Consider the following 14,741-nt stretch of genomic DNA (forward strand, 5'->3'; position numbering starts at 1 on the left):
ATCAGAGCACAGTTCTGGTCATGTTCAGCTGAGTGGGCCAGAGGCTTTCAGGGGACAAGAGGTTGGCTGTGGGCTGAAAAGAGACTTGCTGCGGGCCGCATCTGGTCCCCGGGCCAGGTTTGGAGACCCCTGACTTAAATTATCAATACGACCTTGCTCTTTCTGGAATTCATTTCAAGTTTATTTAATTGACTTGTTGCTCTTTGGCATATTTTGAATGTAAATATCAGAGGAAAGGGTCTTCTTTCTGCTATATTTTCTTACGTTTTTATGCAATACAAGCTTACACCAAGAGTAACTGCATTTTTTTGCAGTTTCTTCTAAACATATTCTACTATGCCATTTTATAGATTTTTTCATTCCAGTATCAAAAAAAGTTCAAAGTATTCAGTCACATCATTTGAAGCCATCATCTTAACCAAGATACCCACAGACAGGTGAATAATTGATAAGCACTACTGAAATGGTACTGAAGCTATTTTATAAAGTCTACCCCACCTGCTAAGATTGCACATTACTTTATCCTGGGTAATGTTTAAAAAAAAAAGGAGAGAGACTGGATCACAACTTGGGAATGGATGGGAATTGAATCACAATTGGAATGGATCACAATTGGATAAAACTTATTCTGGATAAAAAGGGGTGGGGGAGATGAAAAGCTCAACATGGGTATCTGGAAGGAAAGCTGAACTGCTGTTTTTCTCTCAGCAGAGGTTACTTTCAGTCATAGAGTTCCATTAGGAGAACAATGGCTGGGAAGTAATAAAAGTAGGAATTTAATTCTCCCCTTCCCCGACCCAGGTTGTATTTTAAATAGCTTTCCCACTTTACAGGGAATTACATGCCTGCTGCCAGCACATCTAGTGGTGTCCTCTGATGTTGATGGAATTTTCGTGTAAGATTCTATGTAAATTTCATGTGAAAGAGAATTTTCAGGCACAAGAGAAGTACTGGTAGTACTCTTTGTTTTCAGAACAGTATTCAGTAGTTATGGAAAAATCAAGCCCTATATAGAAGAGAGAGAATTACAATAGTTTGCCCAACAGCACAAGCATGGACCAATCCAGTTCTCTTCAGAGATCATATTAAATAAGAAAACACCCTTACCTGTAGAAGTACGAGCACCCCCTGACTGTGTTGTGAGTGAAATGTTCCTGAGTCTTCTCATTTCCAAAGTCCTCTAGGGGATCTGACCACAGGATGTCACACATAGGTCCATATGCAGGTGGTTCTTTGAATCGATCTAACTAAGAAAAAAAGACCAAGAGAAAGGATAAGGGCATGTCTACATCCTTTACAACTTCCACTGTGGTCGAAGCTAGCTTGTACTTGCAAAGTATTAGATGGAAGGACCCTGCATTAACCTACTCTGTCAATGAAAATCAGGCATATCAATTCTGTTTAGTGCTGCTATTTTAATGCTACCCCCTTTCTCTTTTGACCTCTATAGGTCAATCTCAAGGTTGAATCAGAGTGTGGTTCCGCAGAGCCATAGCAGATCATCCTAATGCTGGTTGCATATTAGCTTAAAACTGATGTGCTACTACAGAATGTAGGTATGCTTCATATGTAAAGGTATTTGTTTCCGGGGAGTAAAACAGGATTACAGCCAAAGTCTTACTGAACACAATGGGCTCACTGAAGATGCTTGCCTATAAGTCGATCTCACAGATAAGTCAAGGGCAGGTTTGAGCCAAAATCATGGAATGTTCTGGGACCCTTGGATAAGTCGGGGAGAGGTTTAAACTTAGGGTGGCATCTGACTATAGTTCTGTCTTATTTTACCTGAGGCCAGAACCTGAAAAATAACCTACTAGTAACTGTTACCTAAGAAATGTAGTCTCTTTTACAAATATAGTAAAAGTTCCTAAGATACAGTTTTATTCTTTAATTGTTTAAATTATGATCTTCACAACCTTTTTGTAAACACTATCAGAGTCAGTGCACTGTAAACAACATACCAGTGGAACAGTGGCTCTCAAACTGGGGTACATGTACCCCCAGGGGCATTCAACAGAACCTTTAGGGGTACTTCAAAAAGAATTGAATAATGGAAGAAAAAGACAGGTAGTGCTCCAGAATGCCTTGCAGGGCCAGCAAGGCAGGAAGGGAGGTAGCTAGTTGGTTGCGAAAGCCCCACCAATAGCAAATTTTTGGTCATCAATTCACGTATGAATCAGTGATTGAAAACCAGCACAGTAAAAAAAGCTGAAACATAACATGGAAAGTGATCAATCACCCAGAATTTCTCATGACATTTCTGGTGCAAAACAGTAAAAAGACATAGTCTTCAGTTCTTCAAACAGATAAAAAGAGAAAATACTGTTATAAATACATGAAGTATGGGTTTTCATATAGAGATGAGGACTTATATTATTAATATTAATTACAAACATTTAGCTAATATGAGGGATACAATTTATGGAAATGGACTACCAAGGGTTATGCAAGTGAAAAAGGTTTGGAACCACAGCAGGAGAACCATTAACCAAATCCTTCTTTAAGGTGCCTGGTGTGTTAAGCCAGAGGCTCCACACATATAACATATAATTTATAACTGGGAGTGTGCAATTTAATTCACAGCAGAGAGACAAGCAACAATCAATGACTGTGAGCAAGTGCTGCTGCACATCATTGCAACCCTATTTACTCAGAAGTAGACCCATTGCTTTCCAAGGGTGTTTTTCTTAAGTAACAGTGCACTGAATTGTAGCCTGGGACTTTGTTTCAAATGGAAATGAGGACTATATCCTGGTGTATAAAAAAAAAAGGCCTCTGCAAAATGCAAGCATTTGCAAAATGGAAGGAGGCTTGCTTGATTTAAATGGAAGTCTTTAGCCCTTTTCTCAGGAGGAGACTAAAAGATTAACTTCAGTTGGAGTTTGCCATGGAGGTTACCACGGAGATTAACAGCTCTCCAATTACACAGGCCAACACACATTTTGCTTCCTTAAATTCCTTACACCACTTCCTGGGTGTATTTCTAGTTTTGGAGACGCGGCATAGCCTCATTAGTGAATGGTTCAAGCAGCTTCCTCATGAGAAAGCCTACACCATGGCTTCCTCATGAGGAAGCTGCTGGAACCATTCATTAATGAGGCTATACTATATCTCCAAAACTAGACCTATTCACCCATCTCCAAAACTGGAACCATTCACTAATGAGGCAATACTATATTTCCAAAACTAGACATGATCGGGCAACACGGTTGCCATTTTTGGAATTGGCACCCCAAATTCACATCAAACCACCATAAAGTTTGGGAAAAACTTTTCTGACCCTCAATTTTGTAGGCCTGTGTTATCTCTGCTTTGCTTCTCTGGTGCTGCAACTTACTTGAAAAGCCCTGACCCTTGAGTGACCTTGGAGATAAGATGAGGTGATGATCTAAGCTTGATTTATTGGCAGAAATTTCTCACCCTATAGGCGAGTATCTATGGTACTTCCGAGTAAAAGTGACAGAATGCAACAGAGCCCCCAAGATGCAACAGAATCTCCCTAGATGATCTCATTAGGTGAGTAGATTCATATGGAAAAAAATGCTCCTTCAGGTGTATAGGATCCAAACCAGTAACAGCTTTATACGCTATCACCAGCTCTGTCAGTTGTGTCAGGAAGTGTTTATCAGCCAGATGGCATGAGTGTGAAAGCGTTATAACCCCAGCACCAGTTAATCGGCAGTAGCATTCTGTACCTTGATGTCACCGTTGCATTGATAACCATGATTGGGTCTGACTGCTCTGAAAGAAGTTTGTTGGTGACCCAGCCTTAGCTGGCTGAAGGAGTGCTGAGTCACAGCTACCACCTGCAGGTTCATTGCTTATAAACGAAACTGGTTTATAAGAAGTGACCCATCAAGTGGTGAAAAATAAATGTGTAACACCCTGTTGTTTTGACATTCAACTGCCATCAGCACCGTCATCCAGACAGAGGCTACTTGCTGGACCAGGAACCACAAATGGGAATCAGTTGTGCATATAAGCTTTTTTATTTTTTTGCCACCTAGATATCCTCAGAAGTCTTAGCTCCCCTCAAGGTATTTCTTAACTAACGAGAAAGAGGCTCAAAGTCACTTCATTTTACTCTATACCCACTGAATTTACTTAATAAAAAGTAAAGAATTCCCCCAAGCCACATATTATTCTGTAGCTTAAATTTAAAGTGATATGAAAATATAAAACAATAAGTTGCATGTACAGAAATAACTTTAAGCTTAACAATGTGGGATTTGCTGAAAATAAGGGATTGCCCATTCAGATACACCTGTTATTTGAGGCATTAGGGATGTTCCTTTTAATCCTTTGAAAATTTTCTATCAGTAGGGTAAACATGAAGTTCTTAAACTGGGCTGTCGCAACAGTCTGAGAAACCCTGCCTCTGGCCCCTTAAGGGACATGGGAAGGGGGAAGGCAGTGATCAGAAACTACTTCCTGTTTTACCATGGTAATCCGGAAGTAGTTTTCTATCACTTTTTTTAAAAAAACAAACCATTCTGAAGCTTGGGAAGCCCTGAGAAGGGTTCCATGGGATTTCCTGCACCCGTTGGAGGCTGGTACTTCACACAGTGAGTAAAAAAACACCCCTTTGTGCTCAGCAGCAGTGCAATCCTGGAGATCGTGTTGCTGCCTTCCCCCCTCCCCAACAAGACTTACCCCAGTTCCAAACTCCCAAAGAGTTTGGGAACGGTGGAATAAACTATCATAGCCATTACATTTTTCAGTATTCAATAAAATGTATTTTACATTCTGTAGATTAGTTAGTTAAATACTTATTCATGAGAGTCTATTACAGCCATTTTCAACTGCTTTGCCGTGGCACACCGGTGTGCCGCAAGTGGTCCACAGGTGTGACACAGGAATTTGGGGGAAGGTCATTTATTAATAGGGTCAGTGGGAGATGTGAGCAGCATTGGCAGCATGGTGTGCCTTGTCAATTGTCAAAAACCTGGTGGTGTGCCTTGACCATTTTAGTGCCTTGTCAGTGTGCTGTGAGATGTAAAAGGTTGAAAATCACTGATGTATTAGTTCTAACTCAATGGAGCAGTTTTGCAATTTTAGTTTGGATCAATTGATTAACGCACTTGATATAAGGGGTCCTCTGGGCATTACGATGCTCTAATAATTTTAAGCAGAGTACAGTTCCTTTAAAACCTGGTCTAATGCCTTTAAGTTTTCCATTCAGAATTCTTTGTATATGGAATTGTATTCATCACCACTATGCACCAGCATTTCCGTAACCAGATTTGTTTTGTTTAGGTATAACCCCACTTCCAGAAACCAGTAATGCAGATCCCTGCTACAATGGTGAAGTTCAAAATTAAGGATAAGTCATTTCATTTAGGATTGTATATTTGTAGGGTTAACAAATAGATTAGAGGGGCTCTGGCAGATTGATAACCTACCAATCTACCGTAGTATTTTTTGCTCTAACATATGTATGTCAGGGTTTGCTCTAACATATGTATGTGAACTAATTCACAAAACCTACTGATGAAACAAAATCCATTTTTCAGGAGGTAAAACATAAATCACATGTTTAGTCATGGACAAAAGAACAAGAGAATAAAGCAGGGGTGGCCAAACTTGCTTAACGTAAGAGCCACATATGGTAAATTTAAGATGTTTGAAAGTCACAAGACATGAATAAATATTACACACGCTTTTATTGTTACAAAATGTATATATAAATACTAAGAAATCCATGTATGCAATTATATTAATTCATGGATGTTGTTTTTTTTAATCCCTGATACAAATCTTACATTAAGAACTGCTCCTTGATTTAAGAACTGCTCCCTCTCTTGAAACTTTCCTGCGAGGTCTGAAGACTCTTCTGTTTAGACAAGCTTTCTGAGTTCCTGGCCTTTTTAACATCTGTTTAACATCTTTTAATACATTTTTAACACCTGGTTACAGGCCTGATCCTTTTATAAACTGCTGCTCTATGCTCTTTTACACTTTTATCTGACTACTGTTTTTAATGATGTGTTGCAAAAATGTTTTTATCTGTTTTTAAATTATGTTTTTTAATTTGTTTTTAACCTTTGTTGTAAGCCAACTTGAGTCCCTCCGCGGAGAAAGGCGGGGTAAAAATAAAGTTACTAATTAAAATTAGCATTTAAATGATTAAATATATTTACTCACTATGAACAGTAAACTTATGTTTTAATCCAGTGGACTCTCAGTTTATATCCAGCAAATAATTACAAAGCTTGAAATTCTTCTATTTATCTTTTATTTTAATTGTGATGCAAATTGGAACTCAGCATATTTCTGCAAACTGCACATTTTATGTCAAAGAGCCACGTGTGGTTCACGAGCTGCAGTTTGGCCAATCCCGGTATATAGGAGAGCTGAAAAATTACAGCACCTACTAATAAATTGAACATATATGAAAACAGTAAGAATATGCGCCTACTAATAAATTGCGCCTACTAATGCGCCTACTAATAAATTGTACATATATGAAAATAGTAAGAAAACAGAGAGAACATTTGGAACCACCACATCGGTTTGTGGCTTTTTAGATTTCTATTATCCAAACTTACTTTTCTGATGTCATCTAAAGTGTTGATCTCTGGAGACAGGCCACCATGCACACATAGGAACTGTTGATTCATCAGAGCAGCCAAGGGAAGGCAGTCAAAGGCATCCATACAGGCATCATACACACGTTCTGAATACTTTATTTTACCTTTGGGATATTAAAATAATGTCAGAACAGGGCTTGCAAACGGAAAACGAAATGACTGGGCTTATGAGTTTAGACTTGCAGGTTCCACTTAAGAATATAAGAGGAGTTCCACGGGATCAGGCCAAAGGCTCATCAAGTCCAGCTTCCTGTATCTCACAGTGGTCCACCAGAAGCTGTAAGGAACATACAAGACAACAAGATCCCTGAATCCTGTTGCCACTCCCTTGCATCTGGCATTCTGAGGTAGCCCACTTCTAAAGTACATCACACTTGTGATGGGATGCAAGAGAGCCTGACATCTGACAAGCACTCTGACATCATGAATCAGGAGTTCTGGTCTAGAGCTGCCATTAAGCCCAAAGATAACATCTGAAGAAATCCAGTTTGAGATCATTGGACGCTTCCATGAGCTGCGAGATCTTGAGAAGTGACTGACAAGCTGAGCTATTCCAGTTGCCCTTCAGTGAGAGAGAAGGAGCTATTTGTCAGTCAGCATGGGTGGCAACTGTGGCTAGAACCGATACCAGACTGTGAGAGATCCGTCCAGAATGTTGTTTATTCTTGAAAGATTAGAACTTCTTTGTTATTGTAAAAACCCCTCAGGGGTTTAGAGAAAGACTGCCTATGTAAACCACCTTGGATTAAAGTCAAAGGAGTAATCCAATGACCAAGAAAGGCGGTATATAAATACCAGTTGTTATTATTATTGTTATGAACCCATAACTGGGTTGGATCCCAATGGCACATGCAAATATCAGTGCCTTATGGGACACCAATGCTCACACCATAACATTCACTATACACTTTCCCAGGTAAATAAATATGGCCTTCAATCAAGGTGGCCTTTAATAGCAACAGAGAGTCAGTAAGAAGAACAAGAGGAGCTGCCAATGCTAAACAGGGAGTTGCTACCCAATAGCGTAGCACAGTAAGTATTGCAGGTACCATAATGCACTGTGTAAGCACCCCCCTCCACTTGTATTGGAGCCATTCCGGACAGCAGCGGCAATCTGTTGTTGTGGCATCTGCAATACCCACTGTACCAACTCCTGTAGTTACGCTGTTGCTGCTATCTCAATAATAATAAGGATTAGAAAGCTGCCCTACTCCCCCTGTTCCCTCCATCACTGTGCAGAAGTGTCCAGCCTACACACACATCTTCAATTGATCATGATGTTGTTGCCTTGTTCTTTAGAATTCCCGAGCCATGGGAAATGCTTTCAACATGAACTTGCTGGTTTAGTTTAATTTTTTTGTAGGGCTTGGCGTGCTCTTCTCTGCTAATCTGTGAAATTAGCAGATTAGCAGAGTGTTGGGAGAGTTAGAACAGACAAAAGAAAATATTTCTTTACTCAGAGTGTGGTTGGTCTGTGGAACTCCTTGCCACAGGATGTGGTGATGGCATCTGGCCTGGATGCCTTTAAAAGGGGATTGGACAAGTTTCTGGAGGAAAAATCCATTATGGGTTACAAGCCATGATGTGTATGTGCAACATCCTGATTTTAGAAATGGGCTATGTCACAATGCCAGATGCAAGGGAGGGCACCAGAATGATGTCTCTTGTTATCTGGTGTGCTCCCTGGGGCATTTGGTGGGCTGCTGTGAGATAACTAGATGGGCCTATGGCCTGATCCAGTGGGGCTGTTCTTACGTTCTTATGTTAAATTAGTTTGAAGATGGTTTACAACCTGCTGAATCAGTTCATTTCTGCTTTTATCTATTGTTTTAGTATAATACTGTATTTTTATTCTGTTTACTGTTTGGAGATGGCTTTAAGGGTTTGTTTTTTTTTATTTTGTGAAGCCACCTTGAATTCCATTTGGGGAAAGACAACATATGACCTTTAAAATAAAATCAATGAATACATATTAATTCAGTTTTGTTCTACAATCTAATCTATGCAGTCAGGATTATATGCTATATAGCATTTCATAGTGCTAACCATCCTTTAAAGCTGCATCTACAAAAGCCTGTAAATTCCTGCTAACATTTTAGTAGGCACCCTAAAAGGTTCTTCCAGAAAGCTATAATTTCTTTTTAGATTCCATTGAGCATTCCCCCATCCCTTCAAAGGGCAGGTCATTATAGAAACCTTCACCACACATCTTCTTAATTATCTGCAGAAACATCATTACAAAATGAATGAGACAGTGCAATTAAACCAAAATGTTAATTCACAAATGTGCATTTTAAAAACTCAGTAGATTACGAAGTGCTGAGTCAATTAACATTATTTTAATCTTCTGTTCCATAAAGGAAATGTAATTGGTATGTCATTGTCCACAGTTCTCTAGGTCAGAGCAAATGCAGAGGGTTGCATCTGGACCAAGAATGAGCAGGAGACCCATTGACAAATGGAACACACAGGTCTCTGCCTGAGCCCTGGGGGCAATTACCCTGTCTCAGACAGGGTGGAAATAAACCCCCCATTACTGATCTCCAGGCCTGCAACCTCTTTACTTTCCCCACCATATAGATCAGTGGAGCTATTTCTTGAACTAATATTTGTCTATGCCTCATTTTCTACTTCCCAGTTCACTGAATCTTATCCTGCTGATTTCTCACAAGTTGAGTGCTGTACCCTTCCTGGTACACTTGCCTACTGTTCCTGCCCCTACACCGAACTGAAATGTCACAGAATTTGTAAAGGGACAAATGTCCTGTTCGTTTCGGAACAGGTGTACTCTACTGAAATAAGCCACAGACTAGGGACATACACAGAAGAGCCAGCCTCCATGTCATGGCCCTGAATCCAGTTTAATCTATCCAGTTTAATGTATTCCTGAATGAACTTCAGGAATACCCCTCAAAAACAGCAGTACAAGTAAAACAAATAATTTTTATTCATACTTACATTCTTGTTTAAATGTGAAATACTCTGTTAAATGTCTACATTCATGATTCCCACGCAGTAAAAACAGTGTTTTGGGATAAAGAATTTTCAAGGCCCACAAATACAGCACACACTGCAAAAGAGGAACAAAAAAAAAGCTGATCAAGGATGAACCATCAATTCTTCTTTACAAAAGGTACTGTGTTCAAAATATCTTATATATTAATAATTCCTACTCATTCAGAGATTTCATTACAGTTTAGCATTGCTACACAGTGGCATCGCTAAGTGGGTATGAGGGGTGCGGGCCACATCGGGTGACATGCGAAGGGGGGGTGATGCACAAAGGGGGTGACATCACTAGTGACCACAATCGCGGTTTCTAGGAATAATACCATCGTGTTATATACCATTCGATGCATGGTATATTTCCTACAGCAGAATGCAATTAAAAAACGGAGTGAAGTATCTCAATTCAATCAGAAGTTATGGTCAATTCAATCAGAAGTTATGGTCAAAAAACCAGAAAACAAAAATGCAACTGTCTTATGTAACAAAAAAGTACATTTCCTTAATTCAGACCAATGATTGTTCGAACAGTCAGAGATGTTATTATGACACAGCTAGAAACCAATAAGGTGTTAGTAAGGTGACATCCTCGGGGGGGGGGGTGACACCACTAGTGATCAAAATCGCCATTTGTAAGAATACCATCATGTTACGCATCAATCAATGAATAATTTCATGCTGAATGCAATGAAACAACCCCCACCGAAATATCTGTGTTCTATCAAAAGGTATAGCCAAAGAACCAGCAGGGGTAGGGCAGCAGTACATCACCAAGTCCACCATCCAGGTCGTTGCTCAGCCCACTGTATGGGAGGAGGTTCATTATGGGGGTGATGCACTGGCCTCCTGCACCAGGTAGCAAATAGCAGCAGCTTGTTTAACCCTTGATGACACAGTCTAATCTGCCCCGTCAATTTTGCAGCCCAACAAAAATTGGGTCACAACCCACAGTCTGGGAACCGCTAAAATACCAATCAAACTAATTTTAAATTTTTTCAACAGACTAAAAAGGCACCCCAAATAATCAGGCATTACATTTTATTAAAGTAGTTACTTTTAATATCAGTACTTATTAACGCTACAGATGCAGGAACCTTCTTAGAAGAAATCTTAACTGTATATAGTGCAACTGTATACATGTCTGCTTAAAAGTAAGTCCCACAGTATTCAAGGGAACATAGGAAAGTGTGCAGATGACTGCAGCCTAAATGTGTTCTCATGTATCCCCAGATACTTAAACTTTAGTGTACTATATCAAAGCAACAGAACTCATTTGGATGGAACAGAGCGCGTGGAGACACACACACACACTCGAAAAATGCTTCAAACTATGACCAGCGTTTTCCGATAAAGATTCAGTAGAATATTTCATCAGCTTTTACGAAAGTGAATTAGCTTGGAAACCTGTTAAGTACAAACATGACTACTGCGCTACATAAAATCAGTAAGCAATCCACTGAAGGGCCTGCCTTCCACTGCGGGCAGCACAGAAGATCTTTCAAATGTGAGCTAGGCCTCTCTGAGGAGGCACAAGAAGATGCTAAGCGGGGTGGGAGAGAGAAAAGCTCCTCTTCAACAACTATAATGCACGGATACCGTCACTGGTCTAGAAAGTAGAATGCAAAAATTGTACTGCTGTTACATTTATTTCACATTGGCCACAAGCTCCTCTCACAGCAGCTCAGAACCTGACAAATGATCCCTTTGATCTGCCTATCTGTAATGAGCATCTGAGCTGCTTTTGGAGTTTTATCTTTGTGATGCTGGAAAGGATCAAACAGTTTCCTGACTTAGGACCACCTCATTTGCTTAACTGGTGGGGGAAATTGGATCATATTCTTTACATAAACTCTATAAAATTAAATGAGGCTGCAATGGAGAAAGACAGAAGCACACTTGAACTAGAGGAAAGAGGAAGCAAAATGTAACTTTTGAAGTTGCTCTCCTTTTAGGAGCCCTACAGCTACTCTTCTTGCCAAGTCATCTCTTCTTTAGATACTTAAAAAAAGAGGACAAAAGATTCCTAGAGGCTTTATTTCATACATGTGATGCTTATTAACAAAAGGTAGCATATTAACCTACAGCACTCCTTCCAGAACTGCAAAATTAAAAAAAAAGTATTGGACATTTCTAAAAGTAACAGAAATATCCAGAAATATACTATTTCCACAAATTATTCTGAAGGACCAAAAATGACAGCAGGGGACATTGGAGCTGAAGAGAATAACACGCTGAACTTTGAATTGAAGGGAGGCGGGGAGAGAGGGGTTCATTTCTGGAACAGTTTCTGGCTGGTCATAAACTGGACAACACTTGAAATACCAGCGCTTGATCACTGCCATAAAAACAGAGGAAGAGGCTACCTCAAAGGCACACTCAGAATATTCTTTGGCCCAACAGATTTCAAGTTATTTAACTCTTTTCAGGGGCAACTGGTGTGTTTGTACCCCGACCAAGTGGTTCTTCAAGTTGGACCTCTGTTTCAAACCTTGTAATCTTCCGGTTGGGAAAGAGCTCTGTCTGAGACCCTGGATAGTCATTGCCAGTCAGCACAGACAATACTGAGTTAGATGAACCAATGATCCAACTTGGTGTAAGGCATCTTCATAGATATTCATAAAGGTTTTTTCCCTATTGATTGTTCCAAGGTCCAACAAGGTTAACAAAGATGGACATTTCATTTAATCACACTCATCCCTTAGCGATTTGACCAAAGGCTGTCTTAAAAATTAAAAAAAACAAAAACAATTCCAGAAATGGGAAAACAAACTCAAGGCATACTGTAAGGCAGTTCTTCCCAATCTTTGATGTCCTGTACATTGAGGGTGTAGTACTTGGCTCCCAGAAGTGACTAGCGATTACATCATCATCAGTTATTTCCGGAGACCGCATAGGACTCTACAAATGGAAGTAAGAGGTTCAGGGCAGGTGGGAAGACCTTTCTGAGTGTATGAAAACCATGAGTAGGAGCTCAGCCCACCAAACCGAGCCTCCTACTGCCATTTGTAGTGTCCTTTATGGTCTTGCTGCTGCCCAGCCAGCAGTCCATGATGCCCCATGGTGTATTCAAGTATTCAAGTTTTGATGAAACACCAGTAGACTCTGATTAGGGGTCCAAGCCAAACTCCCTTCACAGGATACACATTTATAATCCATTTTTCATCCAGGAGAGACTCCAAAATCAGCTTACAATTTAAACAATAAAAAGGTATAATATATTAAAAGGGGTAGTTCATGGGAGTCTGGCTGATGTGAAAGGTACCAACTCACAGCCCCAACCATGGCCCTGCAAATGAAACTAAACTAAGGGTGCAATTCTAACCCCTTATGTCAGTACTTTCCAGCACTGGCATAGCGGTGCCAATTGGACGTACGTTGCATCCTGCAGTTGGCTGGCACACACGGAGGCCTCTTCAAAGTAAGGGAATGTTTGTTCCCTTACCTCAGAGCTGCATTGCCCTTATGTCAGTGCTGGAAAGCACTGACCTAAGGGGTTAGGATTGCACCCTAATTTTGAGTTCCTCCATTTGTAAACACTTGAGCCACATTTTTATTTAGTCTATAGAGAAAAACTTCAGGTCAATTCGCATGTCACTTGCAGGAGCCCAACAAATTCAGTATGGTCTCTGATATATGCTTTTGTCACTCCTGTGCTATTTCAGATGCTGCTCTATTCTACTGAATATAACACAAGGAGGATGAGAAGAATCCTAGCTCACAACTCCTTAGTTACATAACGTCTGCAGTAACTTGAGTGAATTTCACAAAATGGGCAGCCATAACTTTGAGCACACAAGGGAAACAATATATGGAACAGAGTGGTGCCTTTATTACATAGCAATTTATTGCCACACCATATAAACTGGATTCTATTTTCCCTTGGGCTTAAATGCAATGATTCTTTTTCCCATTTCTTCTGATAAACGTAGGCCTGTCACTACACAGTGAGTCACAGCCTTCCTACTGCTGAAATCTGTTACTGTCATTCCACAATTTGAGGCCTCGCTTTTCAGTACACAAACTAGCTGACATAAGAGAAGTTTAAATTCTTTTTTTATAAATAGAAATGTAATTGCTGTTCTCAGGTCTGAATAGCTTTCCCCCCTTATTCAGACTGACTTGAGACACAAGGGTTTGGTAACATTGATTTGCTTACTATTAGAAGACAGTTTTACCCCTTCTTAGGGAGCACTGTACACTATAAAGGACATGAGCTGGTCCAAAGCCCTGTAATGTTAAGTTCCACTTACCTGAATCCTGACATCATTACAGTGCATTTTTTTCTTGCCCCATTGTGATATCATGACTGCCACAGAATAGGCCTGGAAGATACACTGTGCAATGATGTGAAGACTTGGGAGTAAGTTGAGCAAGATGAACTGGAGTGAAGAGGAAACTTGACTGAATGCCAACATTTTCCACAGCAGGACCAATTCTTTTTTAATGTGGCATTCTGCCTAATGTTTTGTTCAACTTTCACTCTCTACAATATCATCCCTATTTCTTGTGCCCTATTCACCATGATTTCTTATCAGTGTGTTGAATAATTTTCTCCACAGTCTTCAGTGGGAGTTTTCTTTGTGGTTAGAACCTACAGCAGTGAAAAGAGTTCCATCTGGCTGGCTTTCTGCTTTTTTGCCACTGACTAATTGCATGACCTCAGGCAAGATTCTCTCTCTGACTTGTATTTTAGTTTATTTACATGACAAATTACAAATCAAAATATTGATTTGCCAATCAAAGATGCTATGAGGCTTAATTAAAGTGTTTTGTGCTATTTCAATTTGAATGCTTATGGAAACTTCAAATTATGATAAAGGTCTCTCATGGCTGTTGTTATGTTATTGAAGTGTGACCTCACAGACATATTGTTGCTTTTAAATACAATCACTGAGAATTATGACATAGTTACCCATCACCAAAACATAAACTGTCTTCTACCCTACAGCAAATTCAACAACGGATAGTGCTAAGGCCATTTTCCTAGTTTCCGGAATCATCTCTCTTCACCAACTGGAAAAGTTTGAAAAATGGAAAGAAGAAAGTAGGGCACACGTAAGAAAGATGAACAAAGGTTCCATTTGTTTTTTAAAAAACCAAAAAAAAATGTATTCCAACAAGCAATTATATGCTATTCAGTATTTC

At 39.8% G+C, this 14,741-nt stretch overlaps 1 protein-coding gene across 1 annotated transcript in view; it reads right to left on the reverse strand.

Moving 5' to 3' along the window:
- PPP3CA (protein phosphatase 3 catalytic subunit alpha) overlaps nucleotides 1-14,741 on the reverse strand; it is a 254,857-nt gene that overhangs the window by 57,518 nt on the left and 182,598 nt on the right. Inside the window, exons 4-6 of the mRNA XM_066631723.1 lie at nucleotides 9,549-9,660; nucleotides 6,549-6,694; nucleotides 1,108-1,247 (exon numbers count right to left, since the gene is read on the reverse strand). Coding sequence (XP_066487820.1) covers nucleotides 1,108-1,247; nucleotides 6,549-6,694; nucleotides 9,549-9,660 — 398 coding nt within the window. The remainder of the gene's footprint in view (nucleotides 1-1,107; nucleotides 1,248-6,548; nucleotides 6,695-9,548; nucleotides 9,661-14,741) is intronic.

Source organism: Tiliqua scincoides, chromosome 6 (genome assembly GCF_035046505.1).
Source record: "Tiliqua scincoides isolate rTilSci1 chromosome 6, rTilSci1.hap2, whole genome shotgun sequence".
Lineage (NCBI taxonomy): Eukaryota > Metazoa > Chordata > Lepidosauria > Squamata > Scincidae > Tiliqua > Tiliqua scincoides.